The sequence below is a fragment of the Pungitius pungitius genome, chromosome 5 (genome assembly GCF_949316345.1).
Source record: "Pungitius pungitius chromosome 5, fPunPun2.1, whole genome shotgun sequence".
Taxonomy (NCBI): domain Eukaryota; kingdom Metazoa; phylum Chordata; class Actinopteri; order Perciformes; family Gasterosteidae; genus Pungitius; species Pungitius pungitius.
The window spans coordinates 20,196,074-20,214,772 of record NC_084904.1 but is presented as its reverse complement, the minus strand read 5'-3'; the positions used below and the strand labels follow the sequence as shown (position 1 = coordinate 20,214,772).

The following is an 18,699-nucleotide window of genomic DNA, read 5'->3' as shown; positions in this document are numbered from 1 at the left end:
CCACTCAGTGGCTCTGTGCACTTTGACGGGTGATTGAAGCGCATCATTTCATCCACATTACGGCAGCGTCACATCGACAGCACATTCAAAATTACAGCCACTGTGTCCTTGTGAACTCTACTATTAAAAAGTCAACCTCCATCCAGTCTTAAAATGCAGCGGCATGCTGAGCAGGACGCGAGAGACTAACTACTGCACTCTCTGTTTCTCTCCCCTCCTTTTTCTAATCACTTACAAGGTCGTATCTGTACAGAATGTGAAACCCTCAGAGGCAAATTTTTTATTTCGGGATAAGGGAAATAAAAAAACATAGTTGATTAGAATGTACATTCAATCGATTAAATATTGACTTGAAACAGACAACAGAAAAATATATAAAAACAAATTACAAGCTTCCTTTCTCTTAAATACAACATAATTCAAACCTCTTTCACAGTTTTAACATTCAGGTGAAAAGAGATTTATACATTTCTCAAGATGTCGTCTCCTCTCTGAGACGTAGAATCTACTGTCCTCCCGCAGCCACCGCATACAATTCATCTATCTTCTCCTGGTACATCTTCACGACAATGGGCCTCCTCAGCTTCATGGTTGGTCCTGCACGGACAGAAAAAAAGGAAAACGACACGCTGAATGAATGACAATCCCAGTCTCTGCTTGAGCGACACCCACACGGTGACATTTGATCCACTGAAGCTTGAAAAAACATCTCAGAGCGAGACCGACGTCACTGGAATGTCGTCTGGCACGCAGCAGAGTCACAAGGTCTGATCACGAAATGAGTCTTCCTTGATGGAAAGGCGATTCAACCCTCAATCAGATCAGCAGTAGACGATATCACCTTACCAGTGGTGTGTGTGGATTTTACTAAAACAAATGACTGGAGCACAGCAACTGACCCAGCTCGCCTCCGCCGACGGAGAAGTCTCGCTCCAGAATCACCCACTTCTGGACCTTCTGGGCGTTGGAGGTCGCCCTGGCGTTGGCGCGCTCCACGCCTTCCTGGATGGCCTTGTAGACCGCCGGCTCCTCGCTGGCGATGATCTCCGACACCTTGGTGGCTGCGACGTTGTGCTGCCGGCAGAACAGCAAGGCCTCGGGACCCAGCTGGTCCGTGGGCCCCCCCGCCTCGTCCACCGCGCACTGTGGGGGGCAGAGCAGAGGGTGACCGCCGTGTTTGGTGGACCCATTTCGATGGGCTGTGAACCGGGGGGGGGGGGCGAAGGGTTACTTTGAGCGTGAGCAGCATGGAGAGGAACTTCAGCTTGTCTCCCACCAGCATGGCGTTGCTGACGAAGGGCAACTCGGACTTCACCGAGTCCTCGATGGGCACGGGGGGGACGTTCTCTCCTCCCGCAGTGATGATCAGCTCTGTGGAGGAAACATTGTAGCCGAACACGACCCTTGTCATTTCTGAAAAAACGTTATTTTTAGTTTTCAGCTTCCTTGTGACTGCAGTTCAAACTGGACATTACGTATTAAAAAATTATAGGAAAAGCTAACAGGACTGCAGAGAAGGAATTTAAAAGTTGTTTCAACATCATATTATATAACTTGTCCTGAAAAGCACACTTGGCACTAACCCTTTTTTTCATTAAAAAGGGCTCAGATCTCTCATTCAAGTGAAAGTATCAATTTAAGTTCTGAATTTAATAATATTAATATTATTATTTGATATTCAGCAAGACAGAATAAAAAGCCTTTTTTTCTGCAGAAATGTACGTATATGACTTTATGAGATAAATGTTAATACTGTAGCAGCATTTCCTGTTGTAGCTGGTAAAGGGCGTGTTTTAATGACTTCCTACAAATTTACAATGTGGCTCAAAGGGTCGGGCCTACCCTTGATCCTTCCTGTGATGTACAGGAAGTCGTTCTGGTCGTGTCTCCCCAGATCTCCAGAGTGCAGCCAGCCGTCCCGGTCGATGGCCTTCGCCGTTAAATCCGGCATGTCCAGGTAGCCCATGAAGACGTGCCGGCCCCACATGCAAATCTCTCCACTGCCGTCCTCATCCGGGTTCTCCAGCTTCGTCTTGCAGCCCGGCATCACTTTTCCACAGCTGGAGGGGCAAAAACAAGTCACTGACCCGACCTGACCAAGAGGTGTGCTTCAGCTGTGCCTCTACTTTAAGGTTAGAAAATAAGAGAAAGAGAGATAAGTTGTCAGTTCACTATGAAATGCATTTTCATGCAAAAAACTGGAGCTTGTTTGCATTTCTTTAAACTGTCCCTAAGCTAAGGATGCACTTAGCAGCTCCCTTCCAAAATAAATAGTGCCGATAGAGGAAGGAGCAGACTTATAACCTTAGTTGAACTATGAAAATAACAATAACTCTGCAAGGACTTTAGCAAAGTTGAAGCCCAACATTCTTTACAAAGAAAACTAAGACACACTTATCCCCGATACTTATGAGTCATGCATCTGGGAGATTGTTGTTGTGACAAGTCAGAGCTAAAAGTCTGCAGACAGTGGAGATGGATGTGGACTTTAAGACGAGAGCAGCCCGGGTTGACCTTTTGTGCCATGTGACATCTTCCACGACGCCTTGCCGCTGACCTTGTGATTCGGTAATAGGAGTCGGTGGAGATGGTGTGTGGGCAGGAGCTTTCGCTCATGCCGTACAGCTCCAGCAAAGGGATGTTCAGGCTCATGAAGAAGTCCATTGTGTCTTTGGTGATGGGGGCGGCGCCTGTGAAGCACAGCTTGCAGCGGTCTAAGCCCAGCGCCACGCGGACCTTCTTGAACACCAGATTGTTGGCCAACATGAAGCCCCAGGGCACCTGATTCTCCCTGTGAAAAAAAACAAAAAAACAACGCGTTGGTTATTTCTCGGCTGTTGAAATAGCGCCACCGTCTGGTCAAAATGTCCAGCTGCTCTACAAAAGCTCTACATGCAGGGCTGACGTCACTCCCGTCCCAAGTTCCACCAAACGGCCTTTGCTGCTCCCTCACCCGTTCATGGCGCTGTAGGTGTACCGCAGCCCGATGGACTTGGCCCACGTCGCCACTTTCCTCCTCGTCCGAGAGGACTTGGCACCGACGGCTTTCATCTTCTCCTGCATCTTCTCCCACACCCGAGGAACCCCGACGAAACAAGTGGGACGAGCATCTTTCAGCGTGTTCACCAACGAGCCCTGGGAAAAAGGACAGGGGGGGGGGGGGGGTTGGAGTATAAAATAGTCAATCATCACTAATAACAATCATATGTTGTTGCAACAGTCTGCGTCCTTACCTTCAGGGCGTCTGGCTCTGCAAAGTAGGTGGTCATGGCTAAATGAATACCCATCCACATGTCGACCAGCTGGGCCGCCACGTGGCTGAGCGGCAGGTAACTGACCATCACCTCCTCGGCGGGCTTCAAGGGGAGCATCGAAGCCGCCCTGTGGACCGTCCATGTCAGCTGCGTGATAGAGAGGAGACAGAATCCGTATTTTGATTTTACTCACATTTCTATTACATTTTCAGACAACAAGTCGGCCTTTTTTCACACTGTACTAACGCACAAAACTCTCTGGCTGAGACAGTAGTTGTAAGGGCAAGTTAGAGGAGGCCACAACTGCTTCTTGGTCAGCCGGGAACTTAGAGTCTCCTGGAATGGCCCCCAAATATGTCGTAAAAATGTTTGGAATCAATAACTTTGATGAAGTATATTGCATTTGAATAAACACGTATTAAAAGAATCCTCTTAAGGGAGGTAGCAAACAGTGAGTGGTGTTATACTGTAATTTGCTGGAATGGTTGCCATCTGTATTTTACATGTTTTAGGAGCTCCCGATGGCTGTAAGTCGGGTCCGCCTCCTTTTTTCATTTACAAATATCAATTAAAATGTGCAGCAAAAAAACTAATGAAAAGAAGAAAGTGAAATGTAAACCTGCCTCTTTCTAACACAGTGTGTACTGTATGTTTTAATAAATTTTGTCTGGATAACTCACGTTGTCATGGCTCAACATGCATGCTTTGGGGTTGCCAGTGGTTCCAGATGTAAATATAAGAGTACAGCACTCGTTGGCACGGAGACTGTCAATCACAGCATCCAGCTGCTCGTCAGGCACCTCCTCCCCCAGCTTCATGAACTCCGCCCACTACACGGATAAAGAAAGGATGTTTGACATAGTGCATCTGATGTAGAGAAGTTTATAACATTTGATATGTCACAGTTATTGAATTACAATTCTTGTTCCACAATAGGATTGGACTTTTTAGTCCATGTGAGGGAACGTACCGTATACAGGAATGGTGCTTTCTGCTGCAGTTCGCCTTTGTACTGGACAATGGCTTTCAGGTGAGGTAGATGATCTTTGACCTGTCACAGAAATACAAATGAAACAAAAGCCGTGTGAGGACAGATGCTTTTCTAACCTTAAACATAGTTCCTGCAGCACTCGTATGATGCTCCTGACCTGCAGGACTTTGTCCAGCTGTTTCTGGTTCTCCACGACCAAGACGTTGGCCTCACTGTTGGCCGCCACATACTGACAAGCTTCGGGCGAGTTGGTGGTGTAAATTCCTGTTGCCAGACCCCTACGAAACAAATCAGATATGGAGAGGAAAAATCTCAGTTCAATGGGATCACATTGCATGATTCAGTGTGGACAGCAGTTATCAAATGATGAATCTGAGGAAAAACTGCTTTATTTGTCATGCGAAGCGATGCTCCGGCGTCTCTACAAGTCGACGGGGTTTCGCTTCCTGTTCCTCCTGTGTGATCTCACCCGGCAAAGATGCAGCCCACGTCTGAGATGAACCATTCGGGAGAGTTGAACCCCAGGATCCCGACGCCGTGGAAACGCTCCAGCCCCAACTAGAGAGCACACAAGTCGTGGTGGTTTTTCAGAAGAGCATGTAAACTTGGAGCTTACTTTTGGCTTGACCTACATCTCGCTTCGAAAGGCCCTCCACCTCACGGGAGACAAATATATTTCACCACTTTGGGACAAATGAATTCTAGGGCTAGGGCGTTCATATTCATATTAGATGTAGAATATATGTCATATGTTGTTCCCTAGTTTTTGGAGAACACCGATCCACGACATAAAACCACATTCCACTGCACGGGTCACTCCGCCAACGCACCTTGAGGAAGCTTTTGGCCGCCGCCCGGCACTGCTCGTAGTACTGCCTCCAGGTCAGGGTCACCCAGCGGCCCCCTTCTTTGGAAACCAGTGCCGGGTGATCCCCGTGCGCTTCCACCGTCTCCAGGAACAGCTGATGGACCGTCATGGGCGTCTCCGAGGCCGGACCCGAGGCCTCCATCCTCAGCCGGACCGCCCGGTGTCGGCTCGTGCTCCACAGCTGGTCCGCCTGGACTGCATTGGGCTCTCCTGCGTTGGGACAACATGGACAGCTGTATGTAGTCGGCATTGATGACAACACATATTTCAGAAGACCCCCCCACCCCCCTCTCCCCCCCGCCGCCGAACCGAGAAAGCAAGTTTTAGAAGGAGAGTGTGGTTTTTGAGGGGACTGCAGACATCACTGGACTGTAAAGTGCAGCGACAGAGCAACGCGATTTACAGGTCTTTACAGGCCGCTGAGAGCCACTGCAATTACTAGTTCGACAGGTCTTTCCACCTCTTTCCCTCTTGAGCCGTTTCTCCCTAACGCTCTTACCCAGTGAAAGTCCTTCGGTGGCTTCCTCCAGCTCAGATGTTCCACAGAGCTCGGCTGTGGAGGCTTCCCCGTTGAGGAGGGGGGAGAGAGTCTTCGGGTTCTGGATGGAGAGGCTGTGGACAAACATAGCTGTTAGTTCCATAGTAGAAATGGACCAAATCTACACCGTGATGGAGTTTTTTTTCCCCCCTTTGGGACATTTTCATACCTCTCAGCTTTACCATCCATGAATGCAACACCATTGCTCTCAATCGACTTCTCTTGGACACTCATCTCGTATTTTCTGGAATTACAAAAAAAACCTACATCAAATAAGCACAAGAAGTTCTGGTTATCAAACATCATCCCTCTGGTTATTTATACAAGAAGGACAGGTCAGAGGTCAGGTCAGAGTCAATGACCGCTATCGCTGAATGTTCAGTCTGTGTGCCAAATGCATTTAGATGCTTTCACACTCGTTGAAGCCCATAATCACACAAAGTAACAAACCAACATACTAGAAGAAATGACACATTGTTGCCTGGCATTAGTACATTTAAGCTAAATCGAATGCGTTGATCTAATCTAACGTGTGGAACAGCATTAGGGACCATGAGTGGAAGCTCACCATGATGCACAATGTCACATGCAGCAGCACGCAATACAGGCAAAGGCCACCTGCCACAGGGTCTAGTTTGCATTTACAACTTATTTCTTACAATAACCAAACTATGTATATAGAAAGCTGACGTTTGAAGAAAATGAGTGGTAGAAAGTCCTATAAGAGTCAAGTATTTCCATCTACTAGTCATGCAGAGCGCGCCGGCCAAATGCTAATGAATTCAGTGGCTTACGTCTACATTCAAAGTTTACAGAAATGTGCACAGCGGCGTGTTTCTCAACTGTAGCTGAAGCATTAAATGAGTCGTAACACTTCAGCAGTCAAAGACAAACAAAGGGAATCCTCACAAAAGACATTCAGTTTACGATCTGTTGCTTTGGGGTAGCAACAGATTGTAAACTAAATTCACCCTTAATGTCAAAAGAACGTCTTAAAATAGATACCGTACCTCTGGGAACGAGGTGATGGACAGCCGCAGTCAGGTGCAGAACAGACTCAGATCGACCTTTGCCCGGCGCGGGTCTGTTGCTCCCTGCAGGAAACATCAGCCTCTGGAGAACTCGCTTAGCCGCATACCGACTTCCCTGCATGCACGCCCTGAACTTTAGCAGCTTTCGCAATCCTCTTAGTTTCAGAGGATTGCGAAAGTCTTTTAAGTTCCAGGCGAATTAATGGAGCTCATTGGGCCAATTAGAAATACAGCAAAAAAACCTCATTAAAAGTTGCTGCTCCTGCAGCTGTGTGTGTGGACTGTATTTAGACTTATACCAAGCCTGACTCACTAAAACGTGCTTGACCAGACCTGTCTACGGTATTATTTTAGGTATAAGATGTAAAGTTCTATTTAGACAAATGAGACTTTGAACCAAACAAACAGTTTCAGCAAAAGTTGTGTAACTTTTTCAACCTTTTCTTAAAACAACTCAGGATTATTCTGCTTCTCTTTTACGTCTTGGTATGAAAGTGCAAAAACATAACTCAGTAAAAGCATGATTTCTACTTAAAATGTTCATTGGTCAATACTTACTATGTTACGTGTCATTAATACCACCCTTTTTTCGTCTGATAGTCTGGTTAAAAAGTAAATATAGAGTTCAACTACCTCCGTACCAACCTTGCTCGAAGGTACTGGAGGGTACATTGAAAACGGCAACAACTGTTTTAAGGCACACAAAATGATATATACATCCAGCAACACCAATTATATATAAACTGTTATATATAACAGTTTTCTCTGTGCCGTTTTTAAATACAAACTTTAAACGTTTTTAATTTATTATTTTAAGATACTCGGAAGTTCAGTTGAACTATCTAGATAAAAAGAATATTCAAACTACTCTTAATGCTGCAACTCATTTGATATACAGTTGGGTGTGTATAAATGTTTACATTTGTATTCAGTTTAATATTCATAGTTGGCTTAATTTAATTATTTCTTATATAGATTCAAATCATCCATTAAAATCATTAGTTAAAATCAGTTTAAATAATAAAAATCTCCTGTTATTCTTTAACTATTGCTGTCTAGATTAAACCTCTCCTTGTATTTTGAAACAAGTAGAAGTATACCCTGTATCATCTTCTGTTCCCTTACTGTAGATCATAGATGTCAGAATTATGAACTCAGTTGAGTTTTCATTTCTCCATCTTTATTTGCAGCCATATCAAACATGATATCCACCTTTTTTTGTCAAAATCAACGTATTAGCCACGACTTTGCATCTGAGAAGTTCTTTAATGACGGGATGAGGTTGTGCTCCTAGAATTGACATGAAAGAGTAAAAAAAAAAAAGCCTTATCCTGGTGGCCACGTCATCTGTCTCCCCCCCAGGACGTGGAAGTGAAGGTGGTAAACTGACTGAGCGCCGTGTTTCCCGTCGTTGATCACTGCCGAGGACAAAAAGATTCTCAGCATGTAAATGAACAACCAGTATTTTCACATGCAAAATAAAGCCCATTTCTGTAACTTACCCACTCTGTATCCTTCATCTAGACATTCCTGCTTTGCCACATTTTTAGCAACGACCAACAAATGTCCCAAGAGCTGGAAGTCAAAAGAAAAGACAGCTGAAGACGGGATTTTTAATGCACGTGCGTCAATACAAGCTGCCACTTGAAAAATGAATCATTTGGGGACAGATTTACCTCTGCGTCGTCATCCTTGGCTTCACTTAGTCTGGGAATAGGGACCCTCGGAATAACCAGGAAGTGAACAGGGGCCTGTGGGCTGACATCCCTGAATGCCAAACACTAATGAACAAAACGCAAAATATGAAATGTTTCAAAATCGCACAGCTTTCTCTGCTGCTAATCTCTCACAGTGTCCCGGTCACCTTCTCGTCCTCGTGCAGGATGTCTGCAGGGAGGCTTCTGTCGATCACTCTGGAGAAGACGGTCGCAGCTGCGGACCCGCGCGTCCTGCTGGCCTCCTCTGCAGACCTCACCTCCACACCTTCGGTGCACAGCGGCCTCTGAGGAGGAGGAGGAGGAGAAGGAGGATGATACACTGAGCGTGCTGGAGGCGTACGAACCATCAGGAGGATGAGAGGGTTTGTGGTTAATGTTACCTGGGCTCGACAGACACGCTGTAAAGTGGTCCCGATGGACCGCGTCCGCAAAACCTGCCGAAAGTACATAACTAGCCGGTTATTTGTGAGTCGACTCGTGTTTCGACACAACTATGCACTTGGGATATCTTGTTGACAGCTTGTTCTCCCTTTTTTGGGTATAATGTTTACGTTTACTTCTTCTTCTTCTACTGCTTCTATTTCTTCTTCTTCTTCTTCTTCTTTGGCTTTTAATGGCGACTTGCAACTGTGAAATTGCACTCCTGCCCCCTTCTGGAGTCATTTAACTCCCACTGTAACCCGGGATGTTCTATTATTTTATTCCTTTTTTCTCGGATTTTTGGAGATTTATTTTCATGGCCTGTCCTTGGATCAACATCTTATTTTGGCCGATTATTCCACTTTCCTTTCCCACTGTGCGTTTATGAGCTGGGAACACAACCATTGTTTGCTATGAAACGAACCCCCAAAGATGCGTTAAACAATATGTACCATTGGTGTAGTTATTTTATGTAATTTGTATGCATGGTAATTCATTCATGTTTGTTTTTTTTAATAATATTAGAAACCGACTCACATCAGGGGCAAGAGTCCATGTATAACATTATTTATTGCATTTGTTGCAAATGTCACATTTGCAGTCAGTATTTTTTTTGTAACGTGACGTCACAGCAAGTCCCCGCTAAGCAAAACAATAAATACGTTCTTGAACTAAGTTAACCATCATAATCATGAGAAGTGTCTCAGTTCATAGGTGGCGTTACATGTATACACTCACCGGCCACTTTATTAGGTACCCCATGCTAGTAACGGGTTGGACCCCCTTTTGCCTTCAGAACTGCCTCAATTCTTCGTGGCATAGATTCAACAAGGTGCTGGAAGCATTCCTCAGGGAGTTTGGTCCATATTGACATGATGGCATCACACAGTTTGCCGCAGATTTGTCGGCTGCACATCCATGATGCGAATCTCCCGTTCCACCACATCCCAAAGATGCTCTATTGGATTGAGATCTGGTGATTGTGGAGGCCATTTGAGTACAGCGAACTCATTGTCATGTTCAAGAAACCAGTCTGAGATGATTCCAGCTTTATGACATGGCGCATTATCCTGCTGAAAGTAGCCATCAGAAGTTGGGTACATTGTGGTCATAAAGGGATGGACATGGTCAGCAACAATACTCAGGTAGGCTGTGGCGTTGCAACGATGCTCAATTGGTACCAAGGGGCCCAAAGAGTGCCAAGAAAATATTCCCCACACCATGACACCACCACCACCAGCCTGAACCGTTGATACAAGGCAGGATGGATCCATGCTTTCATGTTGTAGACGCCAAATTCTGACCCTACCATCCGAATGTCGCAGCAGAAATCGAGACTCATCAGACCAGGCAACGTTTTTCCAATCTTCTATTGTCCAATTTCGATGAGCTTGTGCAAATTGTAGCCTCAGTTTCCTGTTCTTAGCTGAAAGGAGTGGCACCCGGTGTGGTCTTCTGCTGCTGTAGCCCATCTGCCTCAAAGTTCGACGTACTGTGCGTTCAGAGATGCTCTTATGCCCACCTTGGTTGTAACGGGTGGTTATTTGAGTCACTGTTGCCCTTCTATCAGCTCGAACCAGTCTGGCCATTCTCCTCTGACCTCTGGCATCAACAAGGCATTTCCGCCCACAGAACTGCCGCTCACTGGATGTTTTTTCTTTTTCGGACCATTCTCTGTAAACCCTAGAGATGGTTGTGCGTGAAAATCCCAGTAGATTAGCAGTTTCTGAAATACTCAGACCAGCCCTTCTGGCACCAACAATCATGCCACGTTCAAAGTCACTCAAATCACCTTTCTTCCCCATACTGATGCTCGGTTTGAACTGCAGGAGATTGTCTTGACAATGTCTACATGCCTAAATGCACTGAGTTGCCGCCATGTGATTGGCTGCTTAGAAATTAAGTGTTAACGAGCAGTTGGACAGGTGTACCTAATAAAGTGGCCGGTGAGTGTATATAGTTTTGATATTTAGACGTGCTTGTATTTTTGTTTCCGTCCAGCAGGGGGCGATGTTGTGGGAGTCAAAGGCCTCAAACGTCAACGTGTGGGGGGGGGAGAGAGAGAGAGAGAAAGAAACGGTCCCAAGTCGCAAGAGAAAGATGGCGGCGCGCGCACGGCTGCCCTTGCGCCTCCCTAAAACGCTGCCTCCGCTTCAACGGCGAAGGCTGGCCCACACGGAGCCCGCCGCGAAGGAGCCCGCGTACCCGCCCGTGGTCCCCTCCCTCACGGCCAAGAGCAAGTCGGCCCGGCAACGGCAGGCCGAGGAGCGGGTGCAGAAGATCCACGAGTCGCCCGTGGAGGAGAAGATCTCCCTCTACACGCGCATCCAGCGGAAGAAGTTCGTGGTTTACCCCCAGACGTTCGCACGCAACGCGGACAAATGGTACCAGCACTTCACCAAGACCGCGTACATCCCGGGGCTGCCCGAGAGGTTCGGCCCGGGGAGGACGACCGAGGCCGGGGGGGAGAGCTCGCTCGCCGCAGCCGCCGCCGCACCGGTGCCGGGGGTGGACGGCGATGCGTTCGCGGACATCCGCGCCTTGGTCGGCCGTGTGATTTTACAGGAGCACTCGCACACGAAGAAACCCAAAGCCTTCCTGTTCCGAGAGCAGGAGCAGAACGTCGGTCCTTTCGTGAGGAACCTGGTGACGGGACTCACCCACAGCGTGGGGAGACTCAACCCGCTGCTGCGCCTCTCCAGTCTGGGTATGAATCCCGGATTTGACACCGGCCTGTTGAGCTCACACACACATAGACACGCTCACTTTATCCATGCATTCCAAGCCTTTGTTGGACAGTATCTGTAGTTGTCTTCGTGGTCGTTGCTGTGCACCTGTGACCTCTACACCAGTCACGTGACATGGTTTGGAGAACACGTTAACTCATTCCGGTAAATAAGCTGTTGGTCATTTAGTCTATCAAGTCCATCTTGCTCTAAATTTACCTGAGGGTGAAAAAAACACATGAATCAGGCTATTTTGCTACCCAAACATGAGCCCTTTAGTAAGTTCTTAAATGTGGATCAATTCACTAAGAAATGCTGCCTTAGCAGAGGAGAGATGCCACTTTGTTTTGTCCACTCGAAACCTCCAAGTAGCTGAGGAAAAACTGACAAAAAACTGTAAACACTTAAAAGTACCCAATGTATGATTTATATAAAAGATCTGTGACCCAAATAGATCATATAAAAATATATTTTGTATATCACGTAAAATGTGATTTTGATGCTCCAAAAGGCTGTTCTAAAGAAATCGTAGTGTTCAAGTTGCACGTTACATGTTTTCCGGTTCGGATCAACGTAACATTGTTACTGTGCATTTCCTCTGTGACTACTTGACTTGTTTAAGTCGCATTGTGTTTCTCTACCAGATATTGCTCCTCGGGTAAACTTTTATTGGAGGAGAGGACAGAGAATCATCCCAAAGGGGCACCGAAGAGGCCGACTAGAGCCGACCAGGTTCCAGATCGATGACCAACCGCTGTGCCAGATCAGGATTCCTCAGCAGCTGCAGCAGGTGGCGTTTCCTTAACCATCCACTTTAGTCTCTGTTGGGTTTAAATACCTACCAAGCCAGAAATAATCATTGTTAACCATTGGAGGACACGAGTCGTTTAAACAAACATACATAGTAAAAGATTGAAAATGAGATGTGATTTGTTTATTTTTTTGAGGGGGAGTCGATAATTGTCATGTATAAAATTCTAACTATATTAAGTCCAAAAATGTTATGCAAATAAAATCCATTTGTTCCAAAAATATTACGAAAAAAGTCAAAATATATTGTCAAAAAATTCCAAATATAGTAGGTGGAAAAATGTCACGAGATTTAGTGATTTAGTTTCCCATTTTAATGTCAAACATGTGATTTTTATTTTAAATATCTCTTAGTTCACCCCGCTGGAGGCCTCATACGCAGCCGAAGTTCCAGAGGTCACGTTGGCCCCTGACCTGATGCCTATGTTCAGACGGCAGTACGACAACCACATCTTTACAGGTAACACAAGAGCAGGCCCACGGGTCCGACTGTTGTATTCAGGCCACATGTGACATTACTAGTTGTGTCCTGCTGCCACCAGGGGGCGCCAACATGCCGCTGTCTGTCTGTTTAAGTCACTAATGCAAAAAAACGCAAGATTTTTTTTTTCTTCTTCTTATTTCTGGGGAAACGGTTTCACACAGCAAACATTGGTTTGTGGTTTCGCTCTCGGCATTTCTACCGATCTAATAAAGCGTGACAATACTAACTAACCGCTGCTGCCGGGGACTTTCAGCTGTATGCTGCACATTCCAAGTTGAGTAATGTCCAGTTCCCTTTGATCATTGACCTGTTCATTAATATTTAATATAATGGCTTTAAATCATTTCTAGAGCTGCAGCTACCTAAAGTAACAAGTTCCATCAGGTGGAATAAACTGCAAAATATATTTTTTAAAGATCATATAATGTGTTTTTCTGGATTTTTGTTTTAGATTCAGTCACTCACAGTTGAAGAGTGCCTATGATTAAAAATGACACTGTGACTCCATGTGCTTTGTAAGTGGGGAAAACCTGTAAAGTCAGCAGTGTGTCAAATACTTGTTCACCAGGTAATCAATCGTTTAGTCAAACAGCTGAAAACAATGTAAAATGGGCTTGTTTCACCCACAAGTATTTTCGTTTAACCAACCGCAGTTGTTCAATTCTGTTTTTAATGAATAAGCAAAAGTGTCAAATTCCATTATTTGCGGGCTGAAGTTAAATTAAAATAGTTAAAATTGGCTCGACGTGACCTGTTGATTTTCTTTTCTCCTTCAATTGACAAAGCGCTGTCTCTCTGACCTTCTCTGTCAAAGACGATCCATCTGCGTGTCGTGCAAAGAGCATATTTCAGTTCCTCTCACTGCTGCTGCTGCTGCTGTTTCATAGTCCTTCAGCTCCTGTCCCCTCGGTCTCCTCCACAGGCGCCAAGCTGCCGGACCCGGCATGCTACGGTCACACGCAGTTCCACCTGGTGCCCGACCGGTACCACAGGGACCGCTTTGCTCGGCGGCAGCAGTCGGATCAGGTGGAGGTCTTCCTCCGAGCCAACGGGCTCGCCAGCCTCTTCGCCTGGACGGGGGCTCAGGCCATGTACCAGGGTGAGGAAATCCTTCATCTGAAATCACGTGGCCTCCTGACTCGAGGCGGCTCTAACGTGCCCTCTGGCCTCCTTGCAGGTTTCTGGCCCCACGAGGACGTCCGCAGACCCTTCGTGTCGCAGGCCGTGGTCACGGACGGGCGGTTCTTCTCCTTCTTCTGCTACCAGCTCAACACGGTGGCCCTCTCCGTGGAGACGGACGCCGACAACCCCCGGAGGAACCTCCTGTGGGGCACCGAGAGCCTGCGGCTGTACGAGAGCGTGCAGGACGGCGAGGTGGTCGGCCTGGACGACGGCGTCGTCGAGCTCCTGGTTCGGTTCCTCATGAACCAGCCGTAGACTTTCTGTCCCAGGAGAGATAAATGAATAATGTCTCGGCTGAGATTCCGTGACCCTTTTTTTGGGAGGAAAGGAAAAAAAGAAGAGGAAAAGCTGTCGGGAGATGAGGGGATTTGCCCGATTGTATAAAATGTCCAGAAAAGCAGGAGCATTAGTGATAAACTGGCTTGTGAAAAGATGAATGTGCCGAGTGTAGCCTATTTATGCCAAAAAATAAAATCGTACTTTTTAGATTGACACGTGTCAATGTGTGCGTTTGTCACAGCCGACTACTAAAAGCCGAACATCTGTCCATTCACTCATGTGCACACACACACACACACACACACTGTCCGAGTACTGAGGGGGGGGGGGGGGGGGGGGGAAGACCAAAACAAGGCGGCAGATTCAGATGCATCTTTTTATTCTGCACATTCTTCCTGCTGGTCTCTCTGCCCCGTTCCTCACGTGCCGTAGTTCTTAACGAGGCCTGTGAGCGGACTTTATGGCATGAAGTCTGTGGAGGTTCCCCTTTATGTTGACTAACCCAAACGGCAGTTATTTCAGATTTTTTATTATTAGCAGGTGAGAGATGACTACTACAGATACGGTTCGCGATCGAGGTGACAAACGAACTTGATGGATCAACACTATAAGCGTTGGCACACATGATGTGAAAGACCTGTCTATAGAAGTGCCAGCCACTTCCTCTCCGAGAGTGGTGGCGCGTGACAGGTTTTGCACAGGATGTGTCTGAATGAAGCCTTCGAGACTAAAAGGTTAATGCGCTTCCGGGTTGCCACGGCAGCGCTGCCGACTATTAAGCGGTGCCTATTGCGCCTCGTTTTTTTTGTGAACACACTAATACAACGGCTGCTGGGATTTGGTTACACAAAAACAATGGAGATGCATCAAAACTTGAGCTTTGACTTTGCGATTTTCAAATTTTCCGCTGCCTCGTTGCGGAACGCTCCTCTGGTCCGTTGTTATCCAGCTCCTGAGTCCTGAGGAGGGAAAAAAAAAGACATGCACATCATCAAAAACTACAAATATATAAAATAAAAACATCTTTACAGAGGTTAGCGGTACTCACGTTGCATTTGGTTGGTCAGCGTTTCCTGTGAATACGGCAGATGTTTCAAAAGTTAAAACGTAACATGCGGTAATGATCAAAGTGTCAGTTCCCCCGTCCGACTACCTGCTGCGGAGGTTTTCTTGGACCCACTTCTCTCGTAGAGCAGAATGGCGGCGACCAGGACGATCACTTCGATCACGATGGCGACGAAGGGCTTCAGGGGCTCCTGGAAGCTGATGACCTTCAGCAGTGGCGGAAGACGGGAGATTTTTCACTGGAGAAACAGTTTACACTGTGCGACGTGTAAAAAAAAATACTTCACTCAAGTCCTGCATTTTTAAACCACATCAGCCAAATGTACTTTGTACACACAAAGCAAGAAGGCCGTTGTACATAATTAGATGCTACAGCACTGGTGCATGATTATCATTGTGTATTATTTAAGAATGCAACAGGTGTTCCTAGCTGTTAGACAAAAGTATCAATGGAGTTGGTGGCTTTCTATTTCTGACCCTGAGCTCCACGTGGCCCATGGTGGTGCTGATGGTGTACACCGCGCCGCAGTAGTACAGGCCTCCGTCGGCCTCCGTCAGGTTTTGCACCACCAGTTTGGTCTTCCTCTCTTCGTTCCTGATCACATAGTGAGGAGCCTCCCCGACACCCAAGATCTGCTCCTGCATGTCAAAAGCCAGATGGGGGTCAGAGGTCACGAGTAGGCAGTTTTCTTTTGCACTTTTTTTCGTCTTAATCCAAGTTTTAAAAAAAAATGTTGATTTCTTTCAGGGGTTTCAAATGTTTGGATAGATGTGAGGGCAGTAAGAGCGGCTCACCCACCATGTCCGTGCCGTTGGCTTTGTACCAGTTCCAGGTGCTGGGTTTGGGTTTGTTTTCCTCCATCTTACACGCGACCACCACAGAGTCCCCCACGTAGCTGACGATGGGTTTATCCCGCGCCTCGCCGACCTGTGGAGCTGGTACATAACATTCTGCATTGTGAGACGAGATAAGATGATTCGTCCTCATGGAAGGGACTTGACGAGCAGGTAACTCAAATGTATTTTTATATATATATATACAGTATATGCTCATTGAATGATGTTATTTTTTACCAGCCAAAATAAACTCTATCTTTGCTTCACTTCCAAAAAAGCACGAGTAAGTTCCGAGGCTCTCTTCACTGACGATGCTGAACCTGTAAAATAAAATAAAAAATACATTTAGATTTAGATGAATGTGATTTTACAGAGGTCGGTTGATCATTTGCTTTATATTCATGTAACTTGTCTGTAAACTGATACAAGCCAGGTGGAGACATCCAACTTAAGTTCTCAAGCTGCTGTACATTAAACGTTAATCCAAGTTGAATAAAATGGATCCAATTCTGTGATAAAAATGTATTTTGAAGCTGATGGAAGGAATAGTGAGAACGTGCACTCACACCCGCGTGAGCTTATATTGATCCGCCTCCAGCTGCACGGTGACACGACTGTTCTCCACCTCCTCCCCATCTTTGCTCCAGAACCCAGTGACGTTGGGTCGTTTGTTCTGATCACCCGTCCAGGTACACGTCAGCGCCAGGTCCACAGGATTCAACACTTCAACCGTCTCCGTTTGACTTTTGCCTGCGTTGGACAGTTGAGGTTACGGGAAACAACGTGAAAAACCAAAAAGATCAGAATACACATCGGGTGGCTGGACAAAATCCAATGCGACTCCAAACGGGTACCTTTCAAAACTACGCTCCTTTCGTCTGTGGGCAGGGATCCGATGGGGACCGGCGGGGGGGGCGTTGGACGTGGCGTCTCTGACAGGAGAACAAACGAAAAACATCACCAAATAACTGTGTAAATAATCGTGGATAAGTTGTCCGTAGGAAAGGCAGTCGTTGTTAGGATGTTATTTATCACTGAAAAATTAGATCAAAACAGTGATATCGCAGTGGGGTTAAAAAAATGTGTTTTTTTAACTAAAATAATCTTCAAACTTTGAATCTTCACATTAAAAGTAGATAAATAGAAATAGAGGCGAATATTTGGGAGTAAACGTAATGCAAAAGAAATGTGCCAGGTGCCACAGTTGCATAAATTATTTTAAATGATTTATCATATTCATTATTCATTCATTCATGTATTTGTCTTCTTATGTTGTTAGTTTTAATGTATAGTTTCGATTTCCTGTGATGAAAATGCTCTCTAAGAGCATTTTGCACTTCGGTACAATAACTTAATAATAATAATGACATCTGGTCCTACTTCCCACAAGGTCAAACATCATTTCATGAGACAATTAGAGGGCACAAATAGGCTTTAACACACCCACACTCAGCCAAAATCAAACCTAAACAGCTATTTACTTGTATCGATGTGTCTGCAGGAGGCGAGAAGCAGGAGGACCTGAAACAGGAGCTGCTTCCAGGAGGCGGACATGATTATTCTCCCCGTGTCCTCTCTGCAGGCAGCTTTTCTCACCGCCTTCTCCTCGCTCAGTCTGCTGCATCGCATGAAAAAAGAAACACCACCCCCCCCCCCCCCCCTCCCTCATTCCTCCTCCGGCCGGAGGAGTGACGCAGCAATGATGGCCCCCGTGCAGCCTGCTTGTGGCCGACTCCATTCATTATTCAATGGGACAAGGTTCCCATCTCACCATGCTGTGCGTCAGTGCTGTACCGCCAATGAGCACAACCCGTCGGCCTGCACAACAACCGGGAACCATGGTGACCAGTTGATTTCTTTTTTTTTTTTAGCATATAACCTCTTGTTTTAAGTAGATCATTTAGAAAATGCCTCGACTGAAAAGCGGGTGGAGAAAGCAGGTGGTACCTAGTTGAGGAGCACAGTGCAGCTGCTTGTGTAGGACACTGCAGCCCTCATGAGCAATATTTATAATAACACAGAGTTACACACCCTCATGTCTTCAATCATGCGTTCATAAGCCGAGGATGCTAAATGCACGCCGTCCTTCGGCTTGCTTTTGTTGTTACACGTCGCTTTGCTGAGCTCCTTCCTGTCCACGTTTGCACATTCCCATTCTGTCTTTACACCTATCGGTCAACTTTGTTTCTTTTCTCGCTTCTCAAGAACATGCGAACCGCACGTGCTACGTCCAACGACTCGACCAATCAATTTTGCCACATTGTCTCATGTATGAAATGAATACTTTAGAGGACTGTGGAGCAGCACACTCTGTCTGTTCCCACCCATGTCCTCCTAGTGACCCTGTTACAAAAGTTGCGAATGTTGTTCTTAAACCCAAAGATTAACGTCCTAAAGAGTGCAGAGCACGATCCAGAAGTAGCCAGATTGGATAATAAAGTGAACAATGCCCTAAATCCCTACACGAAACTCACTGAGGAAGTGTCCCAGTTCCCT

At 46.2% G+C, this 18,699-nt stretch overlaps 4 protein-coding genes across 6 annotated transcripts; 1 reads left to right on the top strand and 3 right to left on the bottom strand.

Annotated features, from left to right (window-relative positions):
• Nucleotides 1-273: 273 nt before the first annotated feature.
• On the bottom strand, nt 274-7,170 carry LOC134102880 (long-chain-fatty-acid--CoA ligase ACSBG2-like). The gene is made up of 15 exons (XM_037482164.2): nt 6,662-7,170; nt 5,821-5,895; nt 5,613-5,725; nt 5,076-5,323; nt 4,715-4,803; nt 4,403-4,523; nt 4,225-4,305; nt 3,935-4,084; nt 3,234-3,401; nt 2,954-3,135; nt 2,558-2,791; nt 1,843-2,060; nt 1,232-1,371; nt 900-1,143; nt 274-597 (listed from the first exon to the last, which is right to left on the bottom strand). The coding sequence occupies exons 2-15, from the start codon at nt 5,883-5,885 to the stop codon at nt 506-508; spliced, it is 2,145 nt and encodes a 714-aa protein (XP_037338061.2). The 5' UTR covers nt 5,886-5,895; nt 6,662-7,170; the 3' UTR covers nt 274-505.
• A 670-nt stretch (nt 7,171-7,840) lies between these two features.
• On the bottom strand, nt 7,841-9,012 carry hint2 (histidine triad nucleotide binding protein 2). 2 transcript variants are annotated; one of them, XM_037483107.2, is made up of 5 exons: nt 8,781-9,007; nt 8,547-8,684; nt 8,359-8,463; nt 8,185-8,257; nt 7,841-8,100 (listed from the first exon to the last, which is right to left on the bottom strand). In XM_037483107.2, exons 1-5 carry the CDS (start codon nt 8,847-8,849, stop codon nt 8,009-8,011), a joined length of 477 nt encoding a protein of 158 aa, XP_037339004.2. In that variant the 5' UTR covers nt 8,850-9,007; the 3' UTR covers nt 7,841-8,008. The 2 variants fall into 2 exon arrangements, with proteins under 2 accessions (XP_037339004.2, XP_037339003.2); XM_037483106.2 differs by having other exon boundaries at nt 8,547-9,012.
• A 1,851-nt stretch (nt 9,013-10,863) lies between these two features.
• On the top strand, nt 10,864-14,514 carry mrps30 (mitochondrial ribosomal protein S30). The gene is made up of 5 exons (XM_037483103.2): nt 10,864-11,527; nt 12,191-12,336; nt 12,711-12,816; nt 13,763-13,939; nt 14,018-14,514. Exons 1-5 carry the CDS (start codon nt 10,921-10,923, stop codon nt 14,275-14,277), a joined length of 1,296 nt encoding a protein of 431 aa, XP_037339000.2. The 5' UTR covers nt 10,864-10,920; the 3' UTR covers nt 14,278-14,514.
• A 144-nt stretch (nt 14,515-14,658) lies between these two features.
• Nucleotides 14,659-17,845, bottom strand: emb (embigin). 2 transcript variants are annotated; one of them, XM_037483104.2, is made up of 9 exons: nt 17,685-17,845; nt 17,058-17,135; nt 16,770-16,953; nt 16,441-16,523; nt 16,166-16,302; nt 15,844-16,005; nt 15,455-15,572; nt 15,350-15,374; nt 14,659-15,260 (listed from the first exon to the last, which is right to left on the bottom strand). In XM_037483104.2, the coding sequence occupies exons 1-9, from the start codon at nt 17,830-17,832 to the stop codon at nt 15,197-15,199; spliced, it is 999 nt and encodes a 332-aa protein (XP_037339001.2). In that variant the 5' UTR covers nt 17,833-17,845; the 3' UTR covers nt 14,659-15,196. The 2 variants fall into 2 exon arrangements, with proteins under 2 accessions (XP_037339001.2, XP_037339002.2); XM_037483105.2 differs by lacking the exons at nt 14,659-15,260; nt 15,350-15,374 and having other exon boundaries at nt 15,484-15,623.
• Between the last annotated feature and the right edge of the window lie 854 nt (nt 17,846-18,699).

Coding starts and splice junctions, on each gene's coding strand:
- hint2 (XM_037483106.2), bottom strand. CDS start 8,849: ATGTACTTTCGGCAGGTTTTGCGGACGCGGTCCATCGGGACCACTTTA. Junction 8,258..8,358: donor CCAAGGATGACGACGCAGAG/GTAAATCTGTCC, acceptor TTTGACTTCCAG/CTCTTGGGACATTTGTTGGT. Junction 8,101..8,184: donor AGATGAAGGATACAGAGTGG/GTAAGTTACAGA, acceptor TGTCCTCGGCAG/TGATCAACGACGGGAAACAC.
- mrps30 (XM_037483103.2), top strand. CDS start 10,921: ATGGCGGCGCGCGCACGGCTGCCCTTGCGCCTCCCTAAAACGCTGCCT. Junction 12,817..13,762: donor CGACAACCACATCTTTACAG/GTAACACAAGAG, acceptor TCTCCTCCACAG/GCGCCAAGCTGCCGGACCCG. Junction 13,940..14,017: donor GGCTCAGGCCATGTACCAGG/GTGAGGAAATCC, acceptor GCCTCCTTGCAG/GTTTCTGGCCCCACGAGGAC.
- LOC134102880 (XM_037482164.2), bottom strand. CDS start 5,885: ATGAGTGTCCAAGAGAAGTCGATTGAGAGCAATGGTGTTGCATTCATG. Junction 4,085..4,224: donor AAGCACCATTCCTGTATACG/GTACGTTCCCTC, acceptor TTATCCGTGTAG/TGGGCGGAGTTCATGAAGCT. Junction 1,372..1,842: donor CATCACAGGAAGGATCAAGG/GTAGGCCCGACC, acceptor TTTCCTCCACAG/AGCTGATCATCACTGCGGGA.
- emb (XM_037483104.2), bottom strand. CDS start 17,832: ATGCGATGCAGCAGACTGAGCGAGGAGAAGGCGGTGAGAAAAGCTGCC. Junction 16,954..17,057: donor AAGGAGCGTAGTTTTGAAAG/GTACCCGTTTGG, acceptor TGTCCAACGCAG/GCAAAAGTCAAACGGAGACG. Junction 16,303..16,440: donor GATAGAGTTTATTTTGGCTG/GTAAAAAATAAC, acceptor GTTATGTACCAG/CTCCACAGGTCGGCGAGGCG.